The 25,306-nt window shown below is 45.0% G+C and overlaps 1 protein-coding gene across 1 annotated transcript in view; it reads right to left on the bottom strand.

Moving 5' to 3' along the window:
- Positions 1-2,894: 2,894 nt before the first annotated feature.
- Positions 2,895-25,306, bottom strand: part of LOC137900053 (cell adhesion molecule DSCAML1-like) — a 41,326-nt gene continuing 18,914 nt past the window's right edge. The window contains 30 exon segments of the mRNA XM_068744102.1: positions 2,895-3,328; positions 3,671-3,982; positions 4,193-4,393; positions 4,624-4,776; positions 4,883-5,001; positions 5,125-5,155; positions 5,278-5,433; positions 5,540-5,827; positions 6,699-6,887; positions 7,381-7,479; positions 7,923-8,086; positions 8,208-8,325; positions 8,931-9,084; positions 10,805-10,944; positions 12,408-12,563; positions 13,183-13,368; positions 14,213-14,453; positions 14,682-14,752; positions 14,877-15,044; positions 15,133-15,261; positions 15,343-15,439; positions 16,060-16,259; positions 16,797-16,973; positions 17,070-17,189; positions 17,354-17,638; positions 18,399-18,671; positions 19,750-20,046; positions 20,167-20,442; positions 21,401-21,679; positions 21,764-21,910. Coding sequence (XP_068600203.1) covers positions 2,895-3,328; positions 3,671-3,982; positions 4,193-4,393; positions 4,624-4,776; positions 4,883-5,001; positions 5,125-5,155; positions 5,278-5,433; positions 5,540-5,827; positions 6,699-6,887; positions 7,381-7,479; positions 7,923-8,086; positions 8,208-8,325; positions 8,931-9,084; positions 10,805-10,944; positions 12,408-12,563; positions 13,183-13,368; positions 14,213-14,453; positions 14,682-14,752; positions 14,877-15,044; positions 15,133-15,261; positions 15,343-15,439; positions 16,060-16,259; positions 16,797-16,973; positions 17,070-17,189; positions 17,354-17,638; positions 18,399-18,671; positions 19,750-20,046; positions 20,167-20,442; positions 21,401-21,679; positions 21,764-21,910 — 5,660 coding nt within the window.

The raw sequence follows: 25,306 nt of genomic DNA on the forward strand, positions 1-25,306 counted from the left end.
GACTTGGTGTTTTTAGCTCAATCTCCAGAGGTAGGCTGAGGTTAGCTGTAGCGAGTGGAGTGGAATAAACATACTATTCAGTTTTGTTTTGTTTTTTGAAGAGAATAGACAAATGTCTGAAATAAAACGCTGATGTCATTGGTGATTTAGGCTTTAGGAACAGAAAGTGGTGGAGTGTTCTCAGCTTCACTTTTGTCCATTCTCTTATGAACTTTTCCCAGCATATTTTTGTTTTAGATCTAAATCTAAATATTGTTTTAATTTTAAATTCAATCTATTACAGATATTTGCAACAATGTCTTGTATTGCTGCTTCAGTCATTTATCTATAAATTCGGTAGGAATGTGAAGTGTGTTTAAATTATATGCAAACAACCCCGTTGAGAATGACAGAAGCCGTGACATATGAAAGATAGCTTTATTGCACAAGGTGTTAGAATGATCTTTTTAGTTTTTCTTTTCTTTTCATAGAAAATGTACTTTTGAACACAAGCAATTGCCATAAGAAGCAACTCAAACAAATGTTTTGGATACCCTCAACATTTTTTTGTTTGTTTTTAATTTTCATACATTTTTTCCTTTGATTTTTCCCTTTTAGCAAGCATGCAATGTTTTTTTTCGTCTCTGAGGATGAACAAAATACAAAATAATGATAATAAAAAAGTAAACAGGACAAATGACAACATCAAAAAACCTTTAAAAAATAATAAAAATTCAACAAATTAGTATCAAAAACATAAATGGAAAGAAAAATGTTTTTGCCCATTTCAGAAGTAAAATATTTTAGTTATGATACCATTTCAATTTTGAAATTGGGGCATTCAACCCTGATGTGTCCCCTGATTTATTCTGACGAAAATAGCTCTTCATACAAAACTGTGTTTATGTACAAGACTTAATCTAGAAACAACACTGACAAAGGTAGAGACAATGAATCTAGTATGCTTAGGGTGGCGAAGTCTTACTCTAATTAATCTGAAAAGGATGAGAGTCTGAATGTTTCAGGTTACAGACTGACTCCAGTCCAGAATATATACATATACATTTATAGTTTGTGTGACCAAAAGAGCTACGAGTCCCTGATTTCACTTGTCTGAAAAGGTTTTTCCAACAGACACATACTTTAGTAGTGTTTGGCGGGAACCAAATTTTTTAGTCAACACCTCGAATCAAATGAAGATGGATGTTAAATCAAAAAACCAAATGACCGATGGATGCCACCTCCACTAAACAAACAAACAAAATAAATGGATACGTAAATATAAACCACAAAACACTCATGGAGATGCTTAAAAAAACATTCCATTAGTTTCTTGTGTGAATGCACATCAGAGCAAAATGCAGAGGAGTGGAGATGAAGAAAGAGGGACATATACAGTACTTCAGACAGGGGAACAACACATATCAATTTAGTGAACATTATATAATTTTTTTAAATGGAGCTCCCTGATATATAGCATCGCTCAACATTATAGTAAATGACTTCATTCACATCATGACTGGGATTCTGCCAGACAGCAAAGACCAGGTGAGTGACAGCAAGGCTGGTTCAGAGGTCGGTTGGATGCCCAATGACCGAAGCCTTCATTTCATTCAAACAAAAACTTATTTGTAGATCCTCTGGGAAAATGATTTAATTTGTGAATCTTTTTCACACAGGCTCACAACAAGCTGAAAAGATTCATAATGCCTACCCTCACAGGCAGACTAAAATATTATTACAGTACAGAATTCTTTCTATGATTGTTTCTTTGAACACAAAATTGGTGCTGCAAAACAAACAGGACAGCCAGCCACTGTTTTCCCAGAAATAGAACCAAGGAGTCTTTCTTTTGCCATCTCAACATGGAGCTTGAGAAGAGCCACTCTCTGTACAGATGCCAAACACTCTAAGTTTGTCTACATACAGAAACTTATAGAACATCCTGTATATATACTATACTTTTACTTTCTTTATTCCAACCTTTTTAAAATGTCTTTTTTTTTTAATTGCATGATTGAGAGATTGTCTCACTCTTAAATTTTGACATTAACACTAAATGGTTGTATATACTACCACAATATTGTGGTATATACAATTTAAACTTTGTCATAATTTCACTTAAATGTCAGTAATATACCTACATAGAAATATATATGTAAATTCTTTATAATACCAAATATTCTCTATTTGTAATGTGAGAACTCATAGCAGTTTATTTGGGTTGTCACGATTCTGTTGTAAAGTTAGATACTGTTCAGCTGAAGAGAGATGTGTGGAGAACATTAATGTGATATAAATCTTGTATAATTGGAAGCCTCGATCATTTATTTTTGTAGGGATAATTAAGAGAAACTCTGCAATAATGTTTTAGGACTTTACAAGACACATAGAGGGTAAAGAAAATACAGTAAGAATAGGGGAACTTAATTCAAGCTTCTGTAAATTGATAATAATACTCAAACTGAGGAGGACAGTATGTGTGTGCGAATGAGAGATAGGATGGCCACACAGCGTCATACTGGCTATCGTAGCGTTAATCATCATCAACACACAGCATTTAGCTTCCCAATTATAGTCAATATTTTCAAATAACAACAGAAGAGTTTCTTTTTTTTCTTTTTTCTTTTCGCTATGCAGAAGCTGAGCGGAGCTCAGCACTAGCCAGCTGGAACTGTTAGTTGGAGTTAGTAATTCTTTTACCGAGTCCCAGGTAAACATGAAAAGTAAGGTTAGCTGGGTATCTGACAGGTAGAACACCAATCCAGGAAAATTAGATAGGACTCTGTGTTGTTCACCATTTGCTTGGTTGAAAGAAAGATGGTTGCATGTCCTTTCTGGCCCAGACTGAAGAGTGCCAGAGTGGGGCTGGCTGAGGAATGGGACAGCAATGCAAGTCTGTGCAGGAGAGCAGACTACACCAGTGTGTACGACTTGGAGTAGGCCCCCACACTCTGTTTCTGCAGTCTCCCCAATGCAGAGGAGCTGCTCTCGAGCAGCGAGTCTCTCGAGCCCCCGACCTTGTTACTGCTGGTGGGGATGCTGCTCGTGCTGGAAGTGGATGCTGTTGCTGCAGTGTTGGAGCTGGGCATGGTGAGAGTCCTTTGGGGCAAGGTAGCCGTGCCCGAGCTACCGCTCAAACTGCTCAGGCCGGAGTGGCCCAGCGTCAGGGCCTGCTGCTTTGCAGGGTCTAGAGTCTTGTGTCGGCCCTGGGTGTGATACGCCCGCTGCGTGAGGCTGCGGATTGAGGCTTCCCGTGGTGGCACAGCTGGGCACGGGTCGTGCAGCTCCCCTTGCTTGCGAAAGAATGGGTCTGTCTTCATGTAGAGGGGTAGATTGCAGAATTCACCTGAGAGACAAAAGAGGAGAGTCACACCTTTTAGAATGAAACATGTCTCTGGTGGCGTGATTGCTTGATATGTCAGACGTCCTGCCGTGACGTCTTGTGGAGCTTTGGTTGTTACCCTTTGTGCAGATAACTGAATGGCATGAACTAGAAAAAGATAGAGCCTGGATCCTCATACCAACTGCCCAAGTGTCCAGACTATGAATTCATATTTCTTTGTGTGTGAAATCTATTGGTTTCTGTTCTAGAATTGTCTTTGTACCTTATTGTTGCACTTTTGTGGACACATTTCAACTTTTAAAATCACTTTCTTTGTGTCACTCAGTCCCATTTGTTCATACTTACTCTTGTTAGCACGGTGGGGAATGGGCACAGCCACATTTTTACCGCGGTCATAGTCCTGCGGTTTGGGTGGCGAGGCAGTGAATCGGCAGATGCCGGGTTCAGATGGCGTGCTGAGGGATGTCATGCTGTCTGCCGGGTCGTTGGTACCTGTGGTCATCTGGTCAGACGAACTGTCTGAAATGAAACACTCTGTAATGGTGAACTTTGCGTGCTGAAGGTGCTCCTCCAGCTTGGCGTGCTCATAGGCCCTCGCCAGCTCTTCGTATGTAGAGGAGGCACTTTCCGTAGACACCATGCTGTTACGACCCTTATCTAGAAAAAAAAGGAGAAATCCAGAGTCAGAGTTCAGCCCATGCCTGACAAATATAAAGTTCACTTTGCAGTTCATTTCAGACGAACCAGCAAACACTACATAGAAAGGCCACAGATCTGTTTTCAGGACTTTAGTCAGGAAGAAAAAAAACTCTGAAGTCATCTTAATGTAAGGATGGTGGTCAGTGGTCCGAGCTAGGATCGGCTCACCTGTGTCTTGTGAGAGGCTGGCGCTGTAACTGTCGCTCTCTGTAGCAGTGATACCATGAGAGCCCATGGTCCGCCAATCCGAGGTCAGAGTTCGAGCCGACGCCGTTGACTGGCTCTGGCTCGGCCGGCTTAGCGTCCACTGACTGGAATATCTGTTCCTGGAGCTGTGGGCTGACTTTATACTCTTCCTGGACACAGGATCTGAGAGCGATCACAGCGATCAGAGTACAGTTGGCAGTAGAAAAACTGTGTAACTATACATTGATCATCAAGGCGACTCGAAACTGTCGTCGGTGTCTCGTCAACAAGAACATAACTGGAAGTATGCAGCAATGAAATTCAGTAAGAAATAAAGTACACATTTTGTGTATTAGACATAAAAGACTTGTGAAACGTATCACAAAAATATTATTTCAAAGAAAAGAACTCACTTGTGCCTGGACGGATGTCTGACATGTCAATCAGAGGTCCCGAATTCTGTATGAGGGCTTGGTGGTGCAGAGATACGCCCGTACAGAAGTTCTGCGGATTGACCGATTGGCTGAACTCTGTGTCCGTCGCCGGCACAGCTGCCTTGTCCTCCCCTGTTAAAGGAGATGATCAAACACAACATATTTACAAGATGAGTTCTTGCAACTAGAAAATGATTACTTTGATTTGTGTTGCTGTTTGTATTGTGCTGCCACATACCGATCTGCTTGATGCCTTCCTTGTCCTCAATGAGTAGCTGAACACGTGGGATATCAATGTGGAGCCGCGGCCCTTGAGGCGGGCCCTTAACTGGGGTGTCTATACTGCGATTGTTCTTGCTGCACACACATGGAAATGACATAGAGTCAGACTGGTTGTCTAAGTTGCCCCCCCCAAAAAAAACGTGAGTCTGATCTTACGCAGCCAAATGTAAAAACACGGTCATAAAAGCTGGCTCTTACCTGATGAGCATTTCGGCAAGGCTCTTGGCATCTATAAGAAGACAATATCTGAATTAGCTTATGGTTGGGTGTGAAGATAGCCGTTTGAGTGTTGCCCCCCTCTGTTACATGCACACAATAGCAGCGATCTCCCTCTGAAGTCTCTTTTCTCACCTCTCAGTCGTTTAAGCCTCTTCTCTTTGCGTTTCTTGCGGATAATGAAGAGCAAAGCGACGCCCAGAGTAACCAAGATGACCGGGGAGCCGATGGAGAACAGTTTTTTCACATCATCTCCCTCTCCACGAGCTGATTTAATGGGAGGGATTGTGCCTGCAGAGAAGAGGAGGGAAGACACCATTTTATGCAGAAAGATTCAGTGCGAGACGTGTCCATGACAGGAAACTCCTGGACAGACGGAGACGTAAGATGCACTTACTGCCATCGTAGTCAGTGGTGGCGAACTGAGAGCTCTGGTTGCCGCACCCAGCGCTGTTGCAGGCCTTCATTTTAAGCTCGTACCAGGTGGCCTCATGCAACTCGCTGAGGAAGAGCTGCGTCGTGGAGTTGGCCTTCAGGCTTTGCCAGGCCCAAGTACCTTTGGGCCTAAAGTCCAGCATCATGTCAATGATGGGGCAGCCACCACTGGTCCAGCCCTGCAGGTTGAGACCTGCGTGAGTGGAGTTGATGTGGGTGAGCAGCGGCTGATCTTTATTGAATACTGGTTCTGTAAGAAACAAGACACGGAAGCAGGAGGAGGTTAGAAAAGGAATGTGGTGTCAGAAAAGCAATATAATGTGTCTGCATGTAACTGTGATCGCTTCAAGATGAACTAGAAAAGCACTCGGAGAGCGCAGACCTCCGCCAAGCAGCTCGTTCCCCTCCTAATTGGATTTACACCGTCCACATGGCGATCCGGATCATCATCAAAAGGTTATATATTGTTCTTGGTATCTTTATACACCAACCATGAAAAGTAAAAGTAGATCGGCGTTGATGTGTAATTTTAACAGATTTTTGAATCTGTAAATGGTGTTTTAATGTTAAAATGTAAAAAGAATTCCAGATCAGATCCAGAAGACATTTTGCATGATAGTGCCTATCAGACCCCTTTATGACTGAGAATTTTGATGAGTCAATTGAATGACTATTTTGCAAGATATGATTGATTGAAAAAGCCCCCATTATAAGTAAATGGGAAAAATCCAAATTTGTTTTGTATCCAGACGGGTATCCGGATCGCTCTCAAAATTTAATGGGCTCTAAATTAAACCAAGACCCATCTTTTTAATAAAGCTCCATCCAGCAGGTTTTCCACAGCGAGCAAACAAACACCGTCAAAGCCAACTTCCTTGGCAGAGGTAAAAACCTGCAAGGGAATCTCAGTACAGGTACAATTTCACATTAGGAATAAATTAATTCTACCTTGGAACAAACATTAAATAGAAATAGAATAGAATAGAAAGCCTTTATTGTCCTTCCATAGTGGCTACACAATGAGATTAGGAGCGCTGCTCCGTCTGGTGCTTAATAACAACATAAAATTCAAGTATTAAAAAGCAGACAGGATGTTAAAGCAAATGCAGTGTTTAGCTCACCTCTTCCGTGGGTCTTAGCTTCAATGATCTCGCTAATACGTCCTGAACCCACGCTGTTCTTTGCGGCCAATTTGACCTTGTACCAGGTTCCACAGCGCAGATTGTCCAACCTGAATGATCGCTCAGTGGAACTGATGAACACATCTCTCCATTCCTCTGTGTTGTCCACAGAATACTGCAGCACAAACCCTGTGGAATCACACAGCGCATGTTCATGTCAGGTACTGGAAATGTAGAATAACTCCTGTAAATCCATCCATTAATTTTCTTTTTGACTGCCTCATCTACAGCCACCTTTTTGCCTTATGGGTTATAGGTGTTGCTAAAGCCTGTGTTGCTGGAGCCTGGCCCTGCTTGCTATGGGCGAGAGGTGGGCTACACCTCGGGCGCGTCACCAGTGCATCGTGGGGCCACACAGAGACAGACAACCACTCTGACACACTGCAAACAATTTGGAACGATCAATTCACCAAAATTGCTAAATTGGTGCTACTGCATCAGTTGACCACCAGGGGGCAACCATTAACTACAACCTGGTCTACTACAACTTTTTCAGAAACACAGTTCAGACTGTTGTTTGCAATATGAAATGATCCGTCACAAAATGAGCTTGAATGTTTCCAAAACAGTTGTCTTTTACAAAGACAACTGCGTGTTGGGCAGGTAAAGTCAAGGAGTATACCTCTGATAGAGCTTCCGCCATTGTCGCCAGGGATCCAAGTCAGGGTGATGGAGGAGGTGGAGGTAGTGGAAACAGTCAGACGGGGCTGATCAGGAGGAACTGGATGAACAAGACCAGAAACATGTTAAAATAAGCACATTCTCCATTTGATACATTCAAATGGTGTACACAGAATTACTGTACATGGGTATGGGTCCAATGTTTGTGACAGTCAGCACACACCTTTTAAACCATTTGATAATGGCTTAAAAAGTGTTTCAGGGTCATCAGTATTTCAGGACTGATATTTTATTAACATCTAACATCCATATCCTTCTCAGACCTTAACCAAAAGTGCAACCATTAGAATACATTTTGTTAATTTGAGTCTTGGTGAGTCTCTAGTCTGGTGTGAGGGTCCTGGACTTTGTCGATCCTCCTCCTCCTGGTGATTCCGGCATAGCTTTTTAAATGTAGAGTTTAACTCAGTCAACAGATATCTGTTCTGAGAGTCACAATTTCGTTTTTTACAGAATTCCTATAAAATATGTGCCATAACTTACCTTGCACCATCAGATTGACTATGATGGTGTCAAAGCCCAGTGTATTAGTAGCCGTGCAGGTGTAGTACCCAGAATCCTCTGCTTTAACCGAACGCAGCACCAGGGTGCCATTGGATAAGACCTGCCGTTGGCTGTCAGCTGCCACTGGAACAGCAGAGTCCTCACTGCCAAAGCACAGATGGGTTACCGATGCAAATGTTAGACAAAGACGACGTTTCTTCTCTCACCAGCAGCAGCATCTATCCCGGTGAGTCTCATAAGTGTTGTATGGTGATGGGCTCTGACCTGTCTTTGGTCCATTTAATTGTGGGGGCTGGTTCTCCCACTGAGCTGCATGGCAGACGCACTTCTTTCATCCAGGGTGTGGTCACTTTCCCCCCAAAGGACAGAATCTTAGCTGGGACTGCATACAGAAAAAAATACAAATTAAAGAGGGTTTAATCTTTGGTCCAATACAGAAAGTTAAAACATGAAACTGCTTCAGCATCTCTGTTACAAAGAGGACTTTATTCAGATTGTCAGTTTTTTTGGGGGGTTAATTTCTTTGCTGAATGATTGGCCTGGTTCACCTAAGGGGAAGTCCTTAACTCACTGCTCAGTGTGTGTGTGTGTGGGGGGGGGGGGGGGGGGGGGGACTCTATAATAGTGTTTTAGTGCAGCCCCTCCTCTGACCTCTTAGTTTCAATCTTTTCTCCATACATCGTGCCCTGTATTGATTCTCTCCTACTACCCAACTCCCCAAGGGTCATTTTACTGGATAGGCCCTGTTCATCACCACATAATTAACAGCAGCATTTCTTGCAACACAGTCACTACTCAATCAATACTGCAGCTGTCAGTCAATAGCAGAGAGAGCAGACCGCGCGAGACGGAGGGAGAGCGATGGGAGGGATACGTGTGCAGGCGATCACGCCGCTGTTTCAAACCCATCTCTCGAATGCTCTTCCTCGTAACTTTTACAGGAAACCCTTCACCCTCCTCTGCCACAGGCTCGCCTGGAGGACTCACCTTTTCCTGCAGGCTCCACGATGACGTTTGAGCTGACGTTGCCTCGCCCTGCCGTTGTCACAGCTGCAGCCCAGATGTGGTACTGTTTACCACGGGAAAGGTGAGTGATGCGGTAGAACAGCATCTCTGGGTTGGCCTCGTACTCGCTGGGCGCCTGGGATAGAGGGCGCACAATATCAGCATCAGCAAATTATGATGGAACATTGATGGGATAGGGTGGTGGGAACTCCTTGCCATGACATAAGAGTGAGCCAGAATGCCCAATAACATTACGGCAGCTCAGTGCAACGGTACTTTGAGGTTGGGGAAATTGTTAAATGATTCCTTTATCTTTGCACATCAAGATGTTTTTGCTTGACATAAATAGTGCAGGTTAGGCTCTAGAATTTCATATTCTTTTGTTGCCTTATTGCTGAATTTGTGCAGAACATACTACTGTTCGACGTGTCATTCACAGTTCATAAAATATGGCGGGGGACACTAACTCAAAGTCTCGGTAAGCATCATCATCCCGCCTTTAAGGATGCAAACGTTTTTCTACATTGTTATTTATACTCAGCTTTACTCGCTTGCATTTGCTGGATCCTGCATTTGGAACATAATCGTACTGGAGCTATTCATTTTAGTAACAATCAATTGAAGGATTTTAAAAAAACTGTTGTTGTGCTGCAAAATATCAATTTAAAGTTGCAGATTTGTTGACATTCTGCATGAAGCTGTTAAGTATTGGAGAAATATCCCAAATTAGTTTTAACAATAGACCAAGAGTGAAAGAGTGAAATGTTTTTGTTTTTTTGAGGGGGGGGGGGGCAGGTTGAATATTTTAAATATTTTTTTAAAGAAGATATTTACACACACAGACAAAAAAAAATCTCTCTCAAGTCGATTCTCTGTTCTAATGTCTTTAATCTGTTCATCTCAGTGTTCATCGTCCGTTCTTCCAGCGTCTCTCTCTTTTCCTCTATCCCTCTCTTTCAAGCTCAGTGAAGAGGAGAGGATGGAAGGATGGAGGGATGCAGGAGGGGAGGGAGGGCGTGTGTATGTGCGTGCAGGGGGTGCGTTCGAAAATTCCTCCAGCACAGCGTCGGTGTTGTGGTGATCGAGGGAGTGATACAGGGAGATAATGAAAAGACGGACAAAAGCACTCTCATCTCGATGTGACTGATACCCTCCTCTACTCCTCCCTTCATCTCAGCCTGCCACTCGCGATCTCTCCCCCTCTTCAGCTCGCCTCATCTCTCCCTTTTTCTCTCATTTCCCCTCGGTCTCTCCCCACCTCTAATGGTGTTTCGCTTCCTCTCTCAACCTCCGTTCCCCCTCCCTCCTCTCTGCTCATGCTCATTTACATGGCACTCATGCACAGAGAGGGAGGAGTATTTGTGAATAATAAGAAAGTGAGATTCTAGCCTGATATCAGATTTCAGTGTGCGCTGGTGTTTGTGTGCACCTGACCTCACCACAACTGAAATGCCACACATGCATGTATAAATTTAAAATGTTAAAATGTGATGTTTGGGTGTGTGTGTGTGTGTGTGTGTTTCTTATGCGGCAGTGTGCATGTGTGAGCTTGTTCTCCCCTTCATTTGCATATCTACGTCTCATCACGTTGCCAAGACAACCTCATCTGTTCATCTGGGAGGGCAGGAAATAAAGCGATGGTGCAAATGCAGTGAAAAAGAGACGCATCACACAACACGCACACACATGCATGTGCAGCCGCAATAAATAACGGTGGTTGCAAATTAATTATTTGTACTGGTAGGATTTATTTTATATGAAATTTTTTTTTTTTTCACATTTCCACCTTCACAATCAAACACTGGGACTTTTTCTATTGGTCTGTTAGGAGTCACGCACATTGGGGGATGACCTACCGGCTGTCCAGACCCTGGACTGGAGCAGTAGATGGTGTACTTGCGGATGACACCGTTGGGTTTGTGAGGAGGCAACCACGACACAACCACACTGCTCGGAGAGGAGGGAACTGCCTTGATGCCCGCTGGTGGACCAGGAACTGACAGAAACACACAGCAAGATCAGCAAAAGGGTCAAATCCATGTGCTGCCATTGTCGTTTTTTATGTGTGTGCGCACACACACACACGCGTGCTTGAGTGTTGGATGCCCATTAAAGTGAGCCGGCTTGTTTGCAGCTTGCTAGTCTTATCCTGCACTAAGCTGCTCTTGGAGGACTTTGAACAATTCCGTTTGGGTGGATCGTGGTGGCATATGTTCAGTCAGACCTCGGTCAGCAGTTCTGACTCTGTAACAGACAACATTCTCTGAACTCTGAAACCCACAAACAGATTAGACTATAGTGTCTGATCCGCCGTTAGCCACTTCAGTTTGACACTAGGCTCTCCACTTAATGCTCCCTTTAAGGTGTGAGAAGAGATTTAGATGGCGGCACATGTATAAAAACACATCAGGATACCGGATGCTGAAAAGGTGAACAGTAATTCTTTTGTGTAGAATTCACAGCGTCCAGCCTATTCAGTCCGAGCCATAAATATAGCTTGTGCTTGGCAGTGGGCCTCATCTGATGTCTGCACAACCACAGTTAAAGGCCCTGCTCTCTATATCCAACCCCCTGTTCTTATTTTCCTTTTTATTTGAGGGCCCCTCATCCAGCCATTCAACCAGGCAGTGAGACCCCTTCATCCCACACATTACATGACAAAAAAAAAAAAAAGGGATAGATGCAGCGAGGGAGGCTTTAAAGGAGGGAGGCTGTGATGAGAGAAAGGCAAGAATGATGGGTGCAGTTTATATAGGAGTCCCTATGGTGGTGCTGCTGCTGGATAGGGACATTATTATTATAACTGAAGCTCTGTTTCAAAGTAGGTGTAGGACATGTGAGAGAAAATACAAAAAGTGGCTGAGTCCTATTTGGAGCCCAAAGTCCGCCCAGATCTCCTCCAACTAATTTCATAGACTTCTATTATGTCTATGGAGACCCTGTGATCACGCTACTATCTTTCCATCCTCAACCCCCCCCAGGCCCCTCCTCCCTGCCCCCCCTCAGTAAGGAGACATGGATCTGGCTGTAATCCCGCCTTCAATGGTGTAAGCACAAAATTAATTCGTTCTAATCCAAGAGGAGTTAATCCCTATATGCCTGCGGCAAGGGGGGGGGGGGAGTACAGGGGATGCAGGCCCAGGCTGATGGCTGACTTCAGGATGCTATATGCTCCCAGAGAGCGCCCCCACCCCTCGGGTCTGCCGCTAGCCCCCCACCCCTGAGCTGTGGACCCAAAGCCTCTTAATTCTCATTAGCACTGGTAATGGAGCTCTCCAGCATGAATGAGCTTTTGTCATGAGTTTGAGATAAAGCTCAGGCTTTTTTTTTTTTTTTTTTTTTACAAATATATTATCCCGTCCTCTTTAACATTAGGCCATACGCCATTCAAAGCGTCCTCTGTTTTTAGGAACCAAAATAAGATGGCAACTTCTGGTTTTCAGTTGCGTGCACACTCACGGTCCTCGCGGGTCTGGATGTAAAGGACGTTGCTGCGGACCCCGTCTCCAGCTTGTGTGTAGGCCAGCACCTGGACGCTGTAGTTGGTGAACTTCTCCAGCCCTCGCAGCTCCACCTGTTCACGGGTGGTGGTGATATTCTGCATCTCTCCCCACTCTGAGGAGGGTAGGATGGGAAAACCGCTTTAGAAAAAAAACGACATTTAGACTTATATAGTCGATTTCTATACACCTATTATGCATTTTTAAATATGTTTTGGAGAGATTTAATTTCTGCCTTTGGTTGATGGTTATAGAAAAATACAAAACCTTAAAAAGAGACCGTGAAGCCCACAGGTTTTGTCTACTAAAGCAAAAATATGTGGAGAAAAGGTTATATTTTTGTTTTAATGTTAAAAAGGCGAATGCGTCCTTTCTGACTCCACAGTCTTCACTAACCTTGACATAAACACATCCATTAATTCATTTAGATGTAATTTCCCACAAAACATATTTGCTAATGCAAACATTTGAAAACAGCTTGGAACAGACATTGGAGCAATCAGAGGTCACCGCAAGCAATCTCACCAACCGTCACCACTGATGGTATCAAGACGCTGAGAGACGTAGCAACAAGGTCAAACACGGACACGTCCAAAGGGACACAGCAACAACACGTGCTTCAGGACAACCGTGCAGACACACACACATCAACGCATTCTGACAAAGAGGTATAGGTGGGTGGGAAGATGGGCCGGTCACTCGGTGAAGTTTATAATGAGAGAGGTGATAATTACTCTGCATCGGCCACTGGGCCCGGCCCCCACAGCACCCACCTCCGTCAGGGAAGAGGGACCAAAACACAACCCGGTAGCCTTTCAGCACACCGTGCAGTGTCAGCCGTGGAGGCTCTGCCCATGTGATCACTGCCTCGTCTGACGTCACGGAGATCGCTCGAACATTCTGCGGGGGCTCGCTGGGCACTGGAGAGAGCAGGGGGGGCATATGTTAGTGCTGTACGGTTAAAATGTATGGGCGTCAAGGTTCTTTTTTTTTTTTACTTGTTAACAATCCTTGCTGTTGCTAAGACGAACTGACTGATCTAGGAAGATAATTAATCAACACCAACAGCCCACAGGCAACCGCTGCGGAAACAAATCAGTCAAATAGGCTCAAATGAGTTCTCAATGGCGTCTTGTTCAGTGCTGGCTTTTAGAGTGCGGAGAGGAGACGAAGTGCACTGAGAGGGAGCAGCATGAATGGAAAATCAGACGCACCTGAAGGGGTTAAAATGCAAATGCAGAAGGCAGGGTGAGGTGTTCGGCATGAAATGTGACAAAGGACAATGTTCATCTTCAGGGAGCAGAGCAGGTCCACATGTTCCACATTCGTAAGGGAGGACCAGAATGGTCAGGGAAAAAATCCAAGAAAAAAAAAAGAAAACTAGAAAACACAGAGGAGGGGTGAGGAGGAAGAGAGGGGGAACCAATGGCAAGAAAAAGGGGAGGAGGCGAAAGAGGAGGCAGATTGGGCGAGAGAGTAATGGCGTTCCTCGTTCGCTTCTTGCACTCTGCCAGCCTAATAAGGGTGCTAATTAAAGGCAAAGAAGAATGGGGATGGGGGGGGGATGTGCTGCAAATTCATGTCTACATGTGTGTATGCCATCTGCACTTATCAGCGTGTCTGCCGTGCCATCCATGCGTTTGTGTCTGTTTTATGTTCTTTGTGACGAATCAGCGATAACCAACAGCTTGTCTCCTTCAGGTTGACGCATACACTCCTTTGTAATCTACAATGCATTCTGTCTTTCTCTCCTGGCTCTCCTACCGTCTTCCAACGTGGTGGCGTTGATCTCAGTGCTGGATGGCCCAGTCCCGGCTCTGTTGAAGGCCTGGACCACCACCCCATACTGGGCAAACTTCTTTAGATTGTCCAATGTGTATACTTCACTGTCCCCCGTAGCTTTCATCTCCACAATGCTGTACTGGCCATTGCTGCCGGGACCATTCTCCCTGTAGCCGATCTGATAGCCTCGGATCACCCCGTTCTGCAGCTCCTTCTTAGGAGCCTAGAACAAACATCGTGACATCACTTTATTTATTATTTTAAAGTGCATGTCAAACTTCCTTCCTTTGTCTGGTTATATAAGAAAGTTGCTCAAACTCTATTTTAAGAATACAACTATTAAATATTAAGCTTGTCAAGATGCATGGCAAACATTGATTAAAAGTTTGCCTTCTTTAATTCTGATAATCAGAAAGTCACTACACAACGATCCACGGAGTATTCAGTTTACCCTCCAGGTGACCCGTATGCTCTGCGAGGTCATCGGCTGGAGGATCACATCCATCGGCGGCCCGTCGGGCGCTGTGGATGGAGAGTCCATGTTAAGTGTTTGTTGTCAATATTCAGAGAATCTTCCATCGGCATTAAAAGGAGAACGAGACAAACAAGACAAAGTGTGACGTCCGTGGAGACAGCGATCACTTACGCGCTTCCTCGGTACTGATTGTGAGCTCTTTGCTGGGGAGGCTGCGGCCAATCTTGTTGTAGGAGTACATGCGGATGCTGTAAACGCAGGCCGGGTGCAGCTCCACGATGTTAGCCTGGTTGTTGGTGGGGGAGATGTTCCTTGTCGTGTACATGTGATCCCAGGAGTCTGTTGAATGTGAAAGGATCCAATATTATTAAGGCATGGATGTTTAAAAAAAAAATCAGGCAGGTATGATGACATCGAGGGAATCTACCTGACTTGTTCTTGTACTCGATGTCGTAGCTGGTGATGATGCTGTTTCCGTCGAACCTTTGGATCCAGCGCAGGTTCATGCTCCTGTCCTTCACCTCTCTCACTTCCAGCTCAGGGGGATCTGGGGGTTCTGTGTTTTAGGAGGACAGTTTAGATTGAAGTCTGGTTCAACAGGTGTTGTATTAATAACAATATATATAGGTAGATGTACCTTGTACAGTAAGTTGGATGAGCCCTCTGCCCTCTCCGTAGGAATTGATGGCATGACAGGAGAAGAAGACGGAGTCCCCTCGTTCAGCTGGGTTGAGCTGCAACCATCGATGCAAAACAACAGCAAGAAAAAAAATCATTGCATCCGCACAGGAATTAACAGCAGGAAAACAAATCACAAAAATACCCTGCAATCAAACCAATAATCAAACCAAAGCCAGTCATTTTACCGAAAGTGATTTTCATAAAGGAGATTTTGACACCATAGGAAATATGCCGTCGTCCGGAGAGTTGGATGATTGATTCCACTGTTGTGTCTGTATGCTAAATATGAAGCTATGACCAGCAGACAGTTAGCTTAGCTTAACATAAAGACAGGAAATGGGAATGAACAGTTATCTGTGAATGGTTTGAAGTAAAAAAAAATATGTATATGTTTCGAAATATTAGGGAACAACGATTGCTGGAGGGCAGATTTGTTAAATTAGACAGTCTTTCTACTAAGCTACAATAACTGAGGCTTGAATATATCCTTAAGCTGCATATACAGGACAGATATTTGAACCTTCTTTAACCTGATGATGCAAAAAAACCCGCATGAAAGATAAGATACTTTTTTTAAAGACAAGGTTTTTTCCAAGTAATTAATTTCACGTCATCAAACATGTCTCCCTGGCGTTGGATCAGGGTCAGCTGGGTGCTGTAGTCTGTGTCTGACCTTAAGGGTGGAGATGACTTCATCCCCCTTCTTGTTGATGGTGATGGAGTAACGGGGGTTCCTCTCTGCATCGATGACGGTGTCTCCTCTCTCCCAGCGGATGATGATGGGCTGCTCGCCCCGCGCCGTGCAGTTCAGCTCCTTGGTCTGGCCCTTCCTCGCCATGGTGGTGTTGGGGTGGCTGGTGATCATGGCAGGAACTGAGCAGAAATACAACACGTCACTGTGATGAATAGTGTGATGTGTAGTAATGAGACAAGGGGGCAGGAATGTGGTACCGGGTATATTAGGATATATTGCAGATGTATGGACATCTCTATTTCTGCACTTCTGTTCTCTAATTTCATTTCACGCTTCAGGTCTTACTGCCTCTTCCCTGCCCGCCCTCTTCTTCTTTTTCCTCATTTGTCCCTAAGACATAGATTACTGATTGGAGGGGGATCCTGCGGTTTTGTTTTCAGCAATAATTCATCCTCCCTTTCCCCTCAAACATTCAAGAGCGCACAAACTGGCAGCCAAAGCACATCGATCAATAGCAAAGATAACCCCAGCTGAGGATGTGGAGGACGGAGACAAGGTTTTGTTCAGCTCAGGCCCGGCTGCACTAGCCTGAGGCAAAAGGGCATTTGAGAAAAGCCGACTCCCCTCCTAAAGGCAGAGGATCGTCTCTGAATACGCTGGTGCCCAGTGAAACGCAGTTATGTGCTCAAGCCAGAGAGCATATGGACGACACTTACTCTTGACAGTGAGGATCATGCTTTTACTGATGTCTGATCCCACTCCGTTGGAGGCCTGACAGAGGTAATACCCCCGGTCATCCTCGAGCACATGCCGAATGAGCAGCGAGCCATTGGACATGATCTGAATGCGGCCAGTTAGCGGCACTGGGTGGTACTGCTGAGGGTTTCCCACACCTGCACAGCAGAAGTTAAATGCTTGTTAGTGCCTCAATTTTCTTTTTCACAGTTTAGCTAATGCTGTGATGTTTATGCGGCAGAGGATGAATTGACCTTTGGCGTGTTTCCACATGACCTTTGGAGGTGGGTAACCCTCCACTGAGCAGTTGAGAACTCCCGCTTTGCCGTAGATGCAGTCTTGATTGTTGGGCTGCACCACAAAACGTGGCGGCACTAAGAAAGAAAATATGTTGTTAGCCTAAATTTATGGACAAGAAGACAATAAGAAAAGGTGCAAAATGGATGGCGTGCAATTCTAAACTCCCTTTGAGCATGAAAAATAACGTCTGATTAGGCTCATTAGGTCAGAGTCGTTCTCTATTTTCTCCGTCTCTCACCGGTGACGACCAGCTGCCGTTCCCAGCTGACGGTGGCGGCGGCGTTGCTGGCGATGCAGGTGTAGTTTCCATTGTGCTTCAGTGTCACCTTGGAAATCTGAAGGGAGCTCATAAACTCTTTGGTCTCTATTCCGACGCCAGAAGCCGAGCCTGGCACGATGAGCTGGCCGTCTTTGTGCCAGGTGATGCGTATGGGCATGTCCCCAGATGACACCACACAGGCGATGTACATGAGCTTCCCCACTGAGGTAGAGGGGATATCGAAGGGCTGAATGAGGGGTGGCACTGGGGGGGGGGGGGGGGGGGGGGGGAGAGAGGAACAGTGCAGAGAGTCAGACGAATAAAGGCAGCCATAGTTGTGGAAGAGTGGCGGTGTGGCCATCTGGAGCAATGCTGAGAGAGAAGGTCATTGGCCAGTACCCCCCCCCCCCCCCCCCTTCCCCCTCTGCAGACCCCATCCTCTGCAGCCCATAATAGCTGCTCTGGTTAGAGTCCAATTGGCAGGAGGAAGTCATTCTGTTGCCATAGTAATGGAGATTGGGGTGGGGGTACTACAGCTGAGACATCTGGGGGATTTAATCTAGGCTTCATTATTATTCATCTAATTAAATCAGAGACACTCTCAGAAGCAGGCACGCGCACACAGCCTCAGACACCTCTGCAGCTGCCCCGCTAGCATTGTTAGTCCGCTCGCACGGCAAACAAAATGCAGACGCACAATGAAACACAAGTAAATATACCCGCAACCACTAAAGTAGCATTGTCTACTTTTGTCACAAAGACTTGCAGTCATGTGTACACCTTGTACAAGTACAATGGTGTCTAATCTAATCATAATCTCTAATTTTATCAACCGTACAGACAAGCACTAAAAGGTAAAACGACCTTATTTGGCTGCTTCATCTGTATTTTCTTGTATATTTCTTACGTTTACAGTGACAACCAAAAATCTTGCATCAAGGGCAAATATGGCACGTCCATGCCAATGGGGCAGTTGGGTCACTCATTTCCCCCATACAATGTGTTGCCTTGAATCCACGCTTACCTTTGACGGTGACATGAACGGTCTGGTTTATTGACACCTGGGGTTGGATCAGAACGCTACACAAGTAGGTGCCCTCATCCGCCCCCTTCTGCACGTCCGTCAGCCTCAGCGTGCCGTTCTCGAACACCACTTGACGATGATTATCAGGCAGCTGCATGCCGTCCTTCAGCCACTTGATGGAGTAATAGGGGTAGCCGATCACACGGCACGTTATGTAGGTGTTCCTGCCTGCCACTGCGGTGATGTCCCTCATGGGTCTGATTCGAGGTGGACCTGGAGACACAGGGAAGAGAGGGAGGGGATGGAAGGAGAGGACAGAGGGAGAAGGAGGGAGAGAGAGAGAGGTCGGGGAGAGGCAGATGAGGTGAGGGAGGTCATGACAGAGTAAGGGCAGCAGCCACGGAGACAGGAGGTGAAGAGATAAAGGTTGAGGGATAGAGTGATTTGGGTAAGTTGACAGGTGGACAGGGAGGTTAGTTATGCTCCCTTTACTAAAAACTGACTGAGGATATTGTTGATTTTAGACTAATCAGATCTGCTGTGTATCTGAGGGACTGTGTTCTATCGATAGATAGATAGACAGATAGATAGACAGATAGATATACAGATAGATAGATAGATAGACAGATAGATAAATAGAGATAGATAGATAGATAGATAGATAGATAGATACAGACAGACAGACAGATAGATAGACAGACAGACAGACAGACAGACAGACAGACAGACAGACAGACAGACAGACAGACAGACAGACAGACAGATAGATAGATAGATAGATAGATAGATAGATAGATAGATAGATAGATAGACAGATAGATGATAGATAGATAGCTAGATAGATAGACAGATAGATAGATAGATAGATAGATAGATAGACAGACAGATAGATAGATAGATGATAGACATACAGATAGATAGATAGATAGATAGATAGATAGATAGATAGACAGACAGACAGACAGACAGACAGACAGACAGACAGATAGATAGATAGATAGATAGATAGATAGATAGATAGATAGATAGATAGATAGATAGATAGATAGATAGATAGATAGACAGACAGACAGACAGATAGATAGATAGATAGATAGATAGATAGATAGATAGATAGATAGATAGATAGACAGACAGACAGATAGATAGATAGATAGATAGATGATAGACAGACAGATAGATAGATAGATAGATAGATAGATAGATAGATGATAGACAGACAGACAGATAGATAGATAGATAGACAGACAGATATTATGTAACTATGTGTGATTGTAATCTGATCTCTCTAGCTCTATATTTGTATACAGTCAGGTGTAGAGTGCGTTTATATTGAAAAGCAGACAGGCACCTCTTACGTTTATGCGCGCTTGGTACTCGGCGCTACCGGCCGAGTTGCGTGCGACGCAACGATACACCCCTCCATCTCGGATGAGCGGACTGCTGACGTTGACGTGCGACACGGTCAGGCCGTCCGACAGGGTGTACTGGCTGGTCTTGTAGGTGGAGTCTCGCACCACCGGCTCGTCGTCCAGCGTCCAGGTAATGGAGGGGGGCGGGGCTCCCTTAGCGGCACACATGAGGGAGAAAGGCTCCCCGGGGTTCACCACTCGTTCGCTGAAGGAAGACGCAATGCGAGGAGTACCGTCTGCGAGGAGACGGAGGATAGAGCGAGAGAGCGAGAGAGGAAAGATTTACTCACCAGAATTGAGATAAGAATTAAGATATGCTTGTCATTGTTACGTCGCAACGCTGCCAGTCCGCATACCCTCGAGCAGAATGATGGAGAAGTCCTGAGCGGTGTGGCCCTTTCGGGAGGCGAAGCACTGGTAGGCCCCGGAGTGGAACTTCTGCGCCGCAGTGATCTGCAGGGTGTCGTTGTGCTGCCCCTGGATGGAGATGTGCTGGCCGGGGACGATGGGCTCTGTGTTGCTGAACCAGCTGATGGTGTATTCTGGAGAACCCTCCACGGTGCAGGTGAAGAACAGCGTGCTGCTGATGCCGGTTTTCAAGTTCTTAGGGGACAAGGTCACTCGTAGCGGATCTGAAAGAGAGGCAGGCGCACGCTGTCTGGTAAAATGTACATTTTGTTCCTGTTTTGTTGCGTTGCTGTTTGAAATGCTGTGTGAATCTGAATGTTTTGGTTTGTACTATATGGTGTCCGTTTGTGATGCAAGTGACGCCGATAATTCAACTGCATTCAGAGAGAGAGAGAGAGAGAGAGAGAACAATCAATGGTGGTGAGTCAATCAGTTCGACGCACTCATTAAAAAAGCAGCTGGAGATATCTCTTCACATCTCTGTCCACTTGTGTGTGTTAAGTGCGTCTATCTGTTTCTGTGTGTGTGCACGTGTGTGTGCACGTGTGTGTGTGTGTGTGTGTGCGCAAAAATGTCAGTGAGCAATAAGGCAGCTGGTGGTGTGAGCTGGGGGGCATCTCTGTGCCTCCCAACCCCCCCTCACCCTGTCAGAGTCACAGAGTGGGCTGCCATGATGTGCCCGTTGGCAAAGCCTACCAACTCTCTGCTCTCTCGCTCTCCCTCTCCCTCTCTCTCTCTCTCTCTCTCTCTCTCTCTCTCTTTATATACATTACACCACCTATGTTTATCTCCGGCTCCCTCACCGTCTTGTTATTACATTGCAGATAATGTCATTCCAGCAGCGTCTGGAAGTGTGTCCCTTCTGTGACCCCCCCCCCGGTATTTGTCTGTCTTCCTCACCCTCTGTCCCTGAGATGGCGAATTGTGCTGGCAGCTGCGATACGGATTCCGTCCCAGTGAATTATTGCCCTGTCTCTCTTCCCGAGGCCTGATCCCAAGCGGCATCCCGCCGCTCGTACACGTGTTTTGCTGCAGACACACTCTAGGTGTGACTTATGTGTGTGTCTCAGACCAAAGTTAGAGGAGTTTGCGTCTGCCTGCCAGGCTGATTCACTGAGAGGACAGTGGGGAAGTATCTCAGCTTGCTCTTGTGTGTGTGTGTGCGTGTGTGTTCACACACACCTATGACATGAAGCTGTCCAGACACCTCCTTCGAGCCAAAACTGTTGGTGACCTCGCACGCGTAGCTGCCGCTGTCTTCTAGCCTCAGGTCGCTGATGGTCAATCCCGTCAAACGGCGCGTCCAGCGGGCATCCGATGGCAGCGGGCGGCCGTCTTTCAGCCAGCGCACGGTGGGGCTTGGGTAACCTCCTGCAGCGCAGGGGAGCTCAACACTCTGGCCTGCGTACACCTCCCCTGCTTGGAAGCTGTCCAGGATGGTGGGCGAGGACTCATTGGGGTCTGAAGAGCAAAAATAAATACGATTTGTATTTTTTATTTTTTTTTGGTAAAGACAGAAAGATAAAATCAGATAAAGCTGCTCACCCATTACAGAGAGCCTCGCCCCGTTGCTTTGGCGCGTCTCGCCACTGTACTTGTGTTTGGTGATGCACCTGTATGTGGAGAGGGCGTCCTCCTTCTGAACATCAGAGATGTAAAGCGCCCCGAAAGAGGTCAGCAGGAACCTGTTACCTGTGTAAGACACGTTTCATCAAGACTTCTCATTAAACAAGTTGTGCAAAGGAAACTTGCTGACAGATAGAAATTTGCACACCAAGATGATTATTCTGTTACAGATCTGTTGTGCTCATTGCAAAACCATATTGTGGTGAGAGCAAACACCTGCCTGAGCAGTTGGCACTGCCTGCCCGATAAAGCTGGCTCTGTTTCATCGCCTGGAGGACGCTCAGCGGTCACCAGCCAAAGACGGGGTAGCAACTGATTTACTGTCCCTTCACACACAACATAAAGCTCTTACGCACCGTGCTTTTATAACCAAACTCCCGGAATGTTCCTCATTTTAAGAGTGTTATAATAATGGCAGTGCAAAGACCAAGTGTGTGAATCTATGCAGAGGTTAGCAGCAGATACTATTGTTCGTCACAGCTACAGGGTACATGCATATACGCGTTCACGTTGTCCGGGTTTTTTTTTTTTGTATTTTCATCAATTTATATAGACTGGCTTTTAATTGATGGAGTCCACTGTTTTAATTACTTTTCATTTACTTTAATTAAACTTTTTTAAATGTATTTATTCTTATATTTTGAACATTGTTTTATTATTTTATGATTATTGCTGGGTACCTAGTCTCATCGCTTGTGCCCTGACGCCACTGTTGCTTTTATACACCCATTTTACATTGATTAATGTTTGTTTAATATGTATTTTTTGTTTATATGATTCATATTGATTTGTTATTATCTGTTAAAGCACTTTGGGAATTTTATTTCTAAAAAAGTGCTATATAAATAAAGCTTATTATTATTATTATTATTAATTCCGAAGTGTCTCGGCGTTGACTTTTCTGCTCATTCTAACAAAAGCAAAACTGCCTTCATTTCTGCAAGTAAAAAAAAGACCTCTTGGATCCATCAATGGCTAAGATTCCATCCTGTTTCAAAAGGAACTACGCCATGTTTAAAAAGCCATGCTATTTAATTAGAGTATAAATACACGCTTGCTCTCTACCGTGTTGTTCAGCATCAACGCTACGGGCCATCGCTAGATTTGGTTGCATTCAGGTGCACCTCTGTATTTATCAGCATCAATATTTGATCTACGTGCACGGTGTCCTTGTCGAGGTCCCCGCTGAAGGTAGCTGCTGAGGACATCGCATGTGCTCCCGCTGACTGTACGTGGATACGTGACCCAACGGGAGGCGCAGGCTGCAATTTTGCAGCGGTCTTTGTTTGCCCCCCCAGAATAAAGCCTTACAGGATAATGAGCACTTTAAAACGGCTACTCCCACAACATCGACAACTCGCCTGTCACAACAATCTGACATAGGCAGGGGCCCAAAGAGAAAGGGCGAGCGACAGAGAGAGAGAGAGAGAGAGAGCGAGTCAGCTGGATCTGTCACAGCCACACTTTCTGTCTACAGCAGGGGACGGTGTTCGTTCCCATCTCTGAGACAACACTGATTACACAATGCACATCACATTGCTCCCCTCGCGGTTTATCCTGAGCAGCGCGAACACAAAGTCTTTCTGTTTTTGTCGACTCTCCTCGTCTCTTTGTGTGAACCCTCTCACCGTCTCTCACCCGTTCCCTTTCCCTCTCTCTCTCTCTCTCTCTCTGCCTCGAAGCAGAGTGGCAGACAGAGTAAAATATTAATTACTAAATCACTGTGCACCCTCAGCTTTTATTTTATGCTGACTCGACTCGATAACGAGAAACAGAGCCAATGTGCGTAACACATGGGCACGGACACACACACACACACACACACACACACAAACGCAGCAGGATATATGCAGACATGCATGCATGCATGCAGCTGAGAGTTGTAGACGCCTCTGGGTGTTAGTGGTGCATATTTTTTTGCTCCATGGTCACTTTATGCTTCAATACTGCAGACTTTTATTTTGCGACTGAACATTTTTACAATTTTTGATTTTATTTGTCTGCTACTTTAACTCCAAACTTGAATATGTAATGGTTATTGACACCATACATGCAAATTTAGTGGTGATTGCTCCACCATCAACTGGATGACCTTCGGATAGCAATTTGAATTGTCAGGTGAGCCTTTTTTTTATTTCACACAACCGCAGCCTCTAAAAAAAAAAAATAGCAGCACTTACACATCCTCAAAAGACTATCCAGGAACCATTCAGAGGTTAAAAGACGTTTCATCAACTATGCATGGTTCTTTAAAGAGTTCTTTCAGCCAGAAAGCTCTTTTGAAAGAAGCTCTGTAGCCTAGAGGATGTCAACATTGTTGGATTTTGAATGAGTTTGGTCGGAGTCTTCCTTCTTGGAAGGAAATTAATGTATTTCTGATGCAGATGGGTTCACAGGCAGAGTATTGTTGTATATAAAAGAGGTTTGGTTTTTGACTGGCGGAAAAAATAAGTTTAAGATGTAGAAAAACTAATAAATGCTAATAAATGTGTGGGGTTGTTTTTTTTTTTACAAATCTCAAAATATGTTAATATTAGAATTCAATTTCGAGGTTAATCATTGTTCTTAAAAACAGAAAAAATTTAATTTATTTCAAGGATCCATTTCTATAATAGCTCATTTAACTGGACTCAAGTGAGTAAATGACCGAAGGTGTACGTACATAGATCGTACTTCAGGTAACAAACACTATTTCACCCAACATTTCAACTGTCCCTGTGAAAGATCAGAGGCGGGACTGACTCGCTCTCCTCACTCCGTTAGAACTTGTATCATTCATTCATTCATTCATCTCCTTGAAGACGAGAGGATCCCCATCGCCTCGTCTTCAGACGCTTTTCCAAAATGCAGGCCGCAGGTTACGTTGGAGCCTCTCCCAGCTGACGACGTCAGAGAGGCGGAGTACACCCTGGATGAGCCGCCACCCACACATACTGATGGACAATTTGACCAGTTCACCTCTGTTGCTTGTTTTCGGTGGTGGATAGAAGCCAGAGAAAACCCACACAGAAAGGGCCCCAGGACCTGGTTGCTGTTAGGAAAAACTGCTACCCACTGCGCCACCGTGCCGATCCGTTTGTATCATGTGATATAAAAGAATCGTCACACTAATCCCAATCTGCGTCCTTAGCAAGACTCTCCTGTTCGACGAAGGTTTTTACAATCTATTTTATTCCACAAAAAGATGTGGCCTCGCAGTCACACAACAACATTCCAGACCTGCTGCACTGACACTTCCAGAAGAACGGGGGAAATAATGGAAGTAGGAAAAAATACAAGCATGACAGAGTCTATTAATAGGATATATACTGTAGCCCAGTTCCAAGTGTGTGTGTGTGTGTGTGTGTGTATGCTACAGTTCATAGCAGCCTCATTTTCTCACTTGCAAATGAAGGCGTCGGTGCAAAGATAACGAGGCCCATATTTCCACCTCCTCAGTGGGGCCATTATTTATTGATGTTC

This window comes from Brachionichthys hirsutus, chromosome 10 (assembly GCF_040956055.1).
Source record: "Brachionichthys hirsutus isolate HB-005 chromosome 10, CSIRO-AGI_Bhir_v1, whole genome shotgun sequence".
Taxonomy (NCBI): domain Eukaryota; kingdom Metazoa; phylum Chordata; class Actinopteri; order Lophiiformes; family Brachionichthyidae; genus Brachionichthys; species Brachionichthys hirsutus.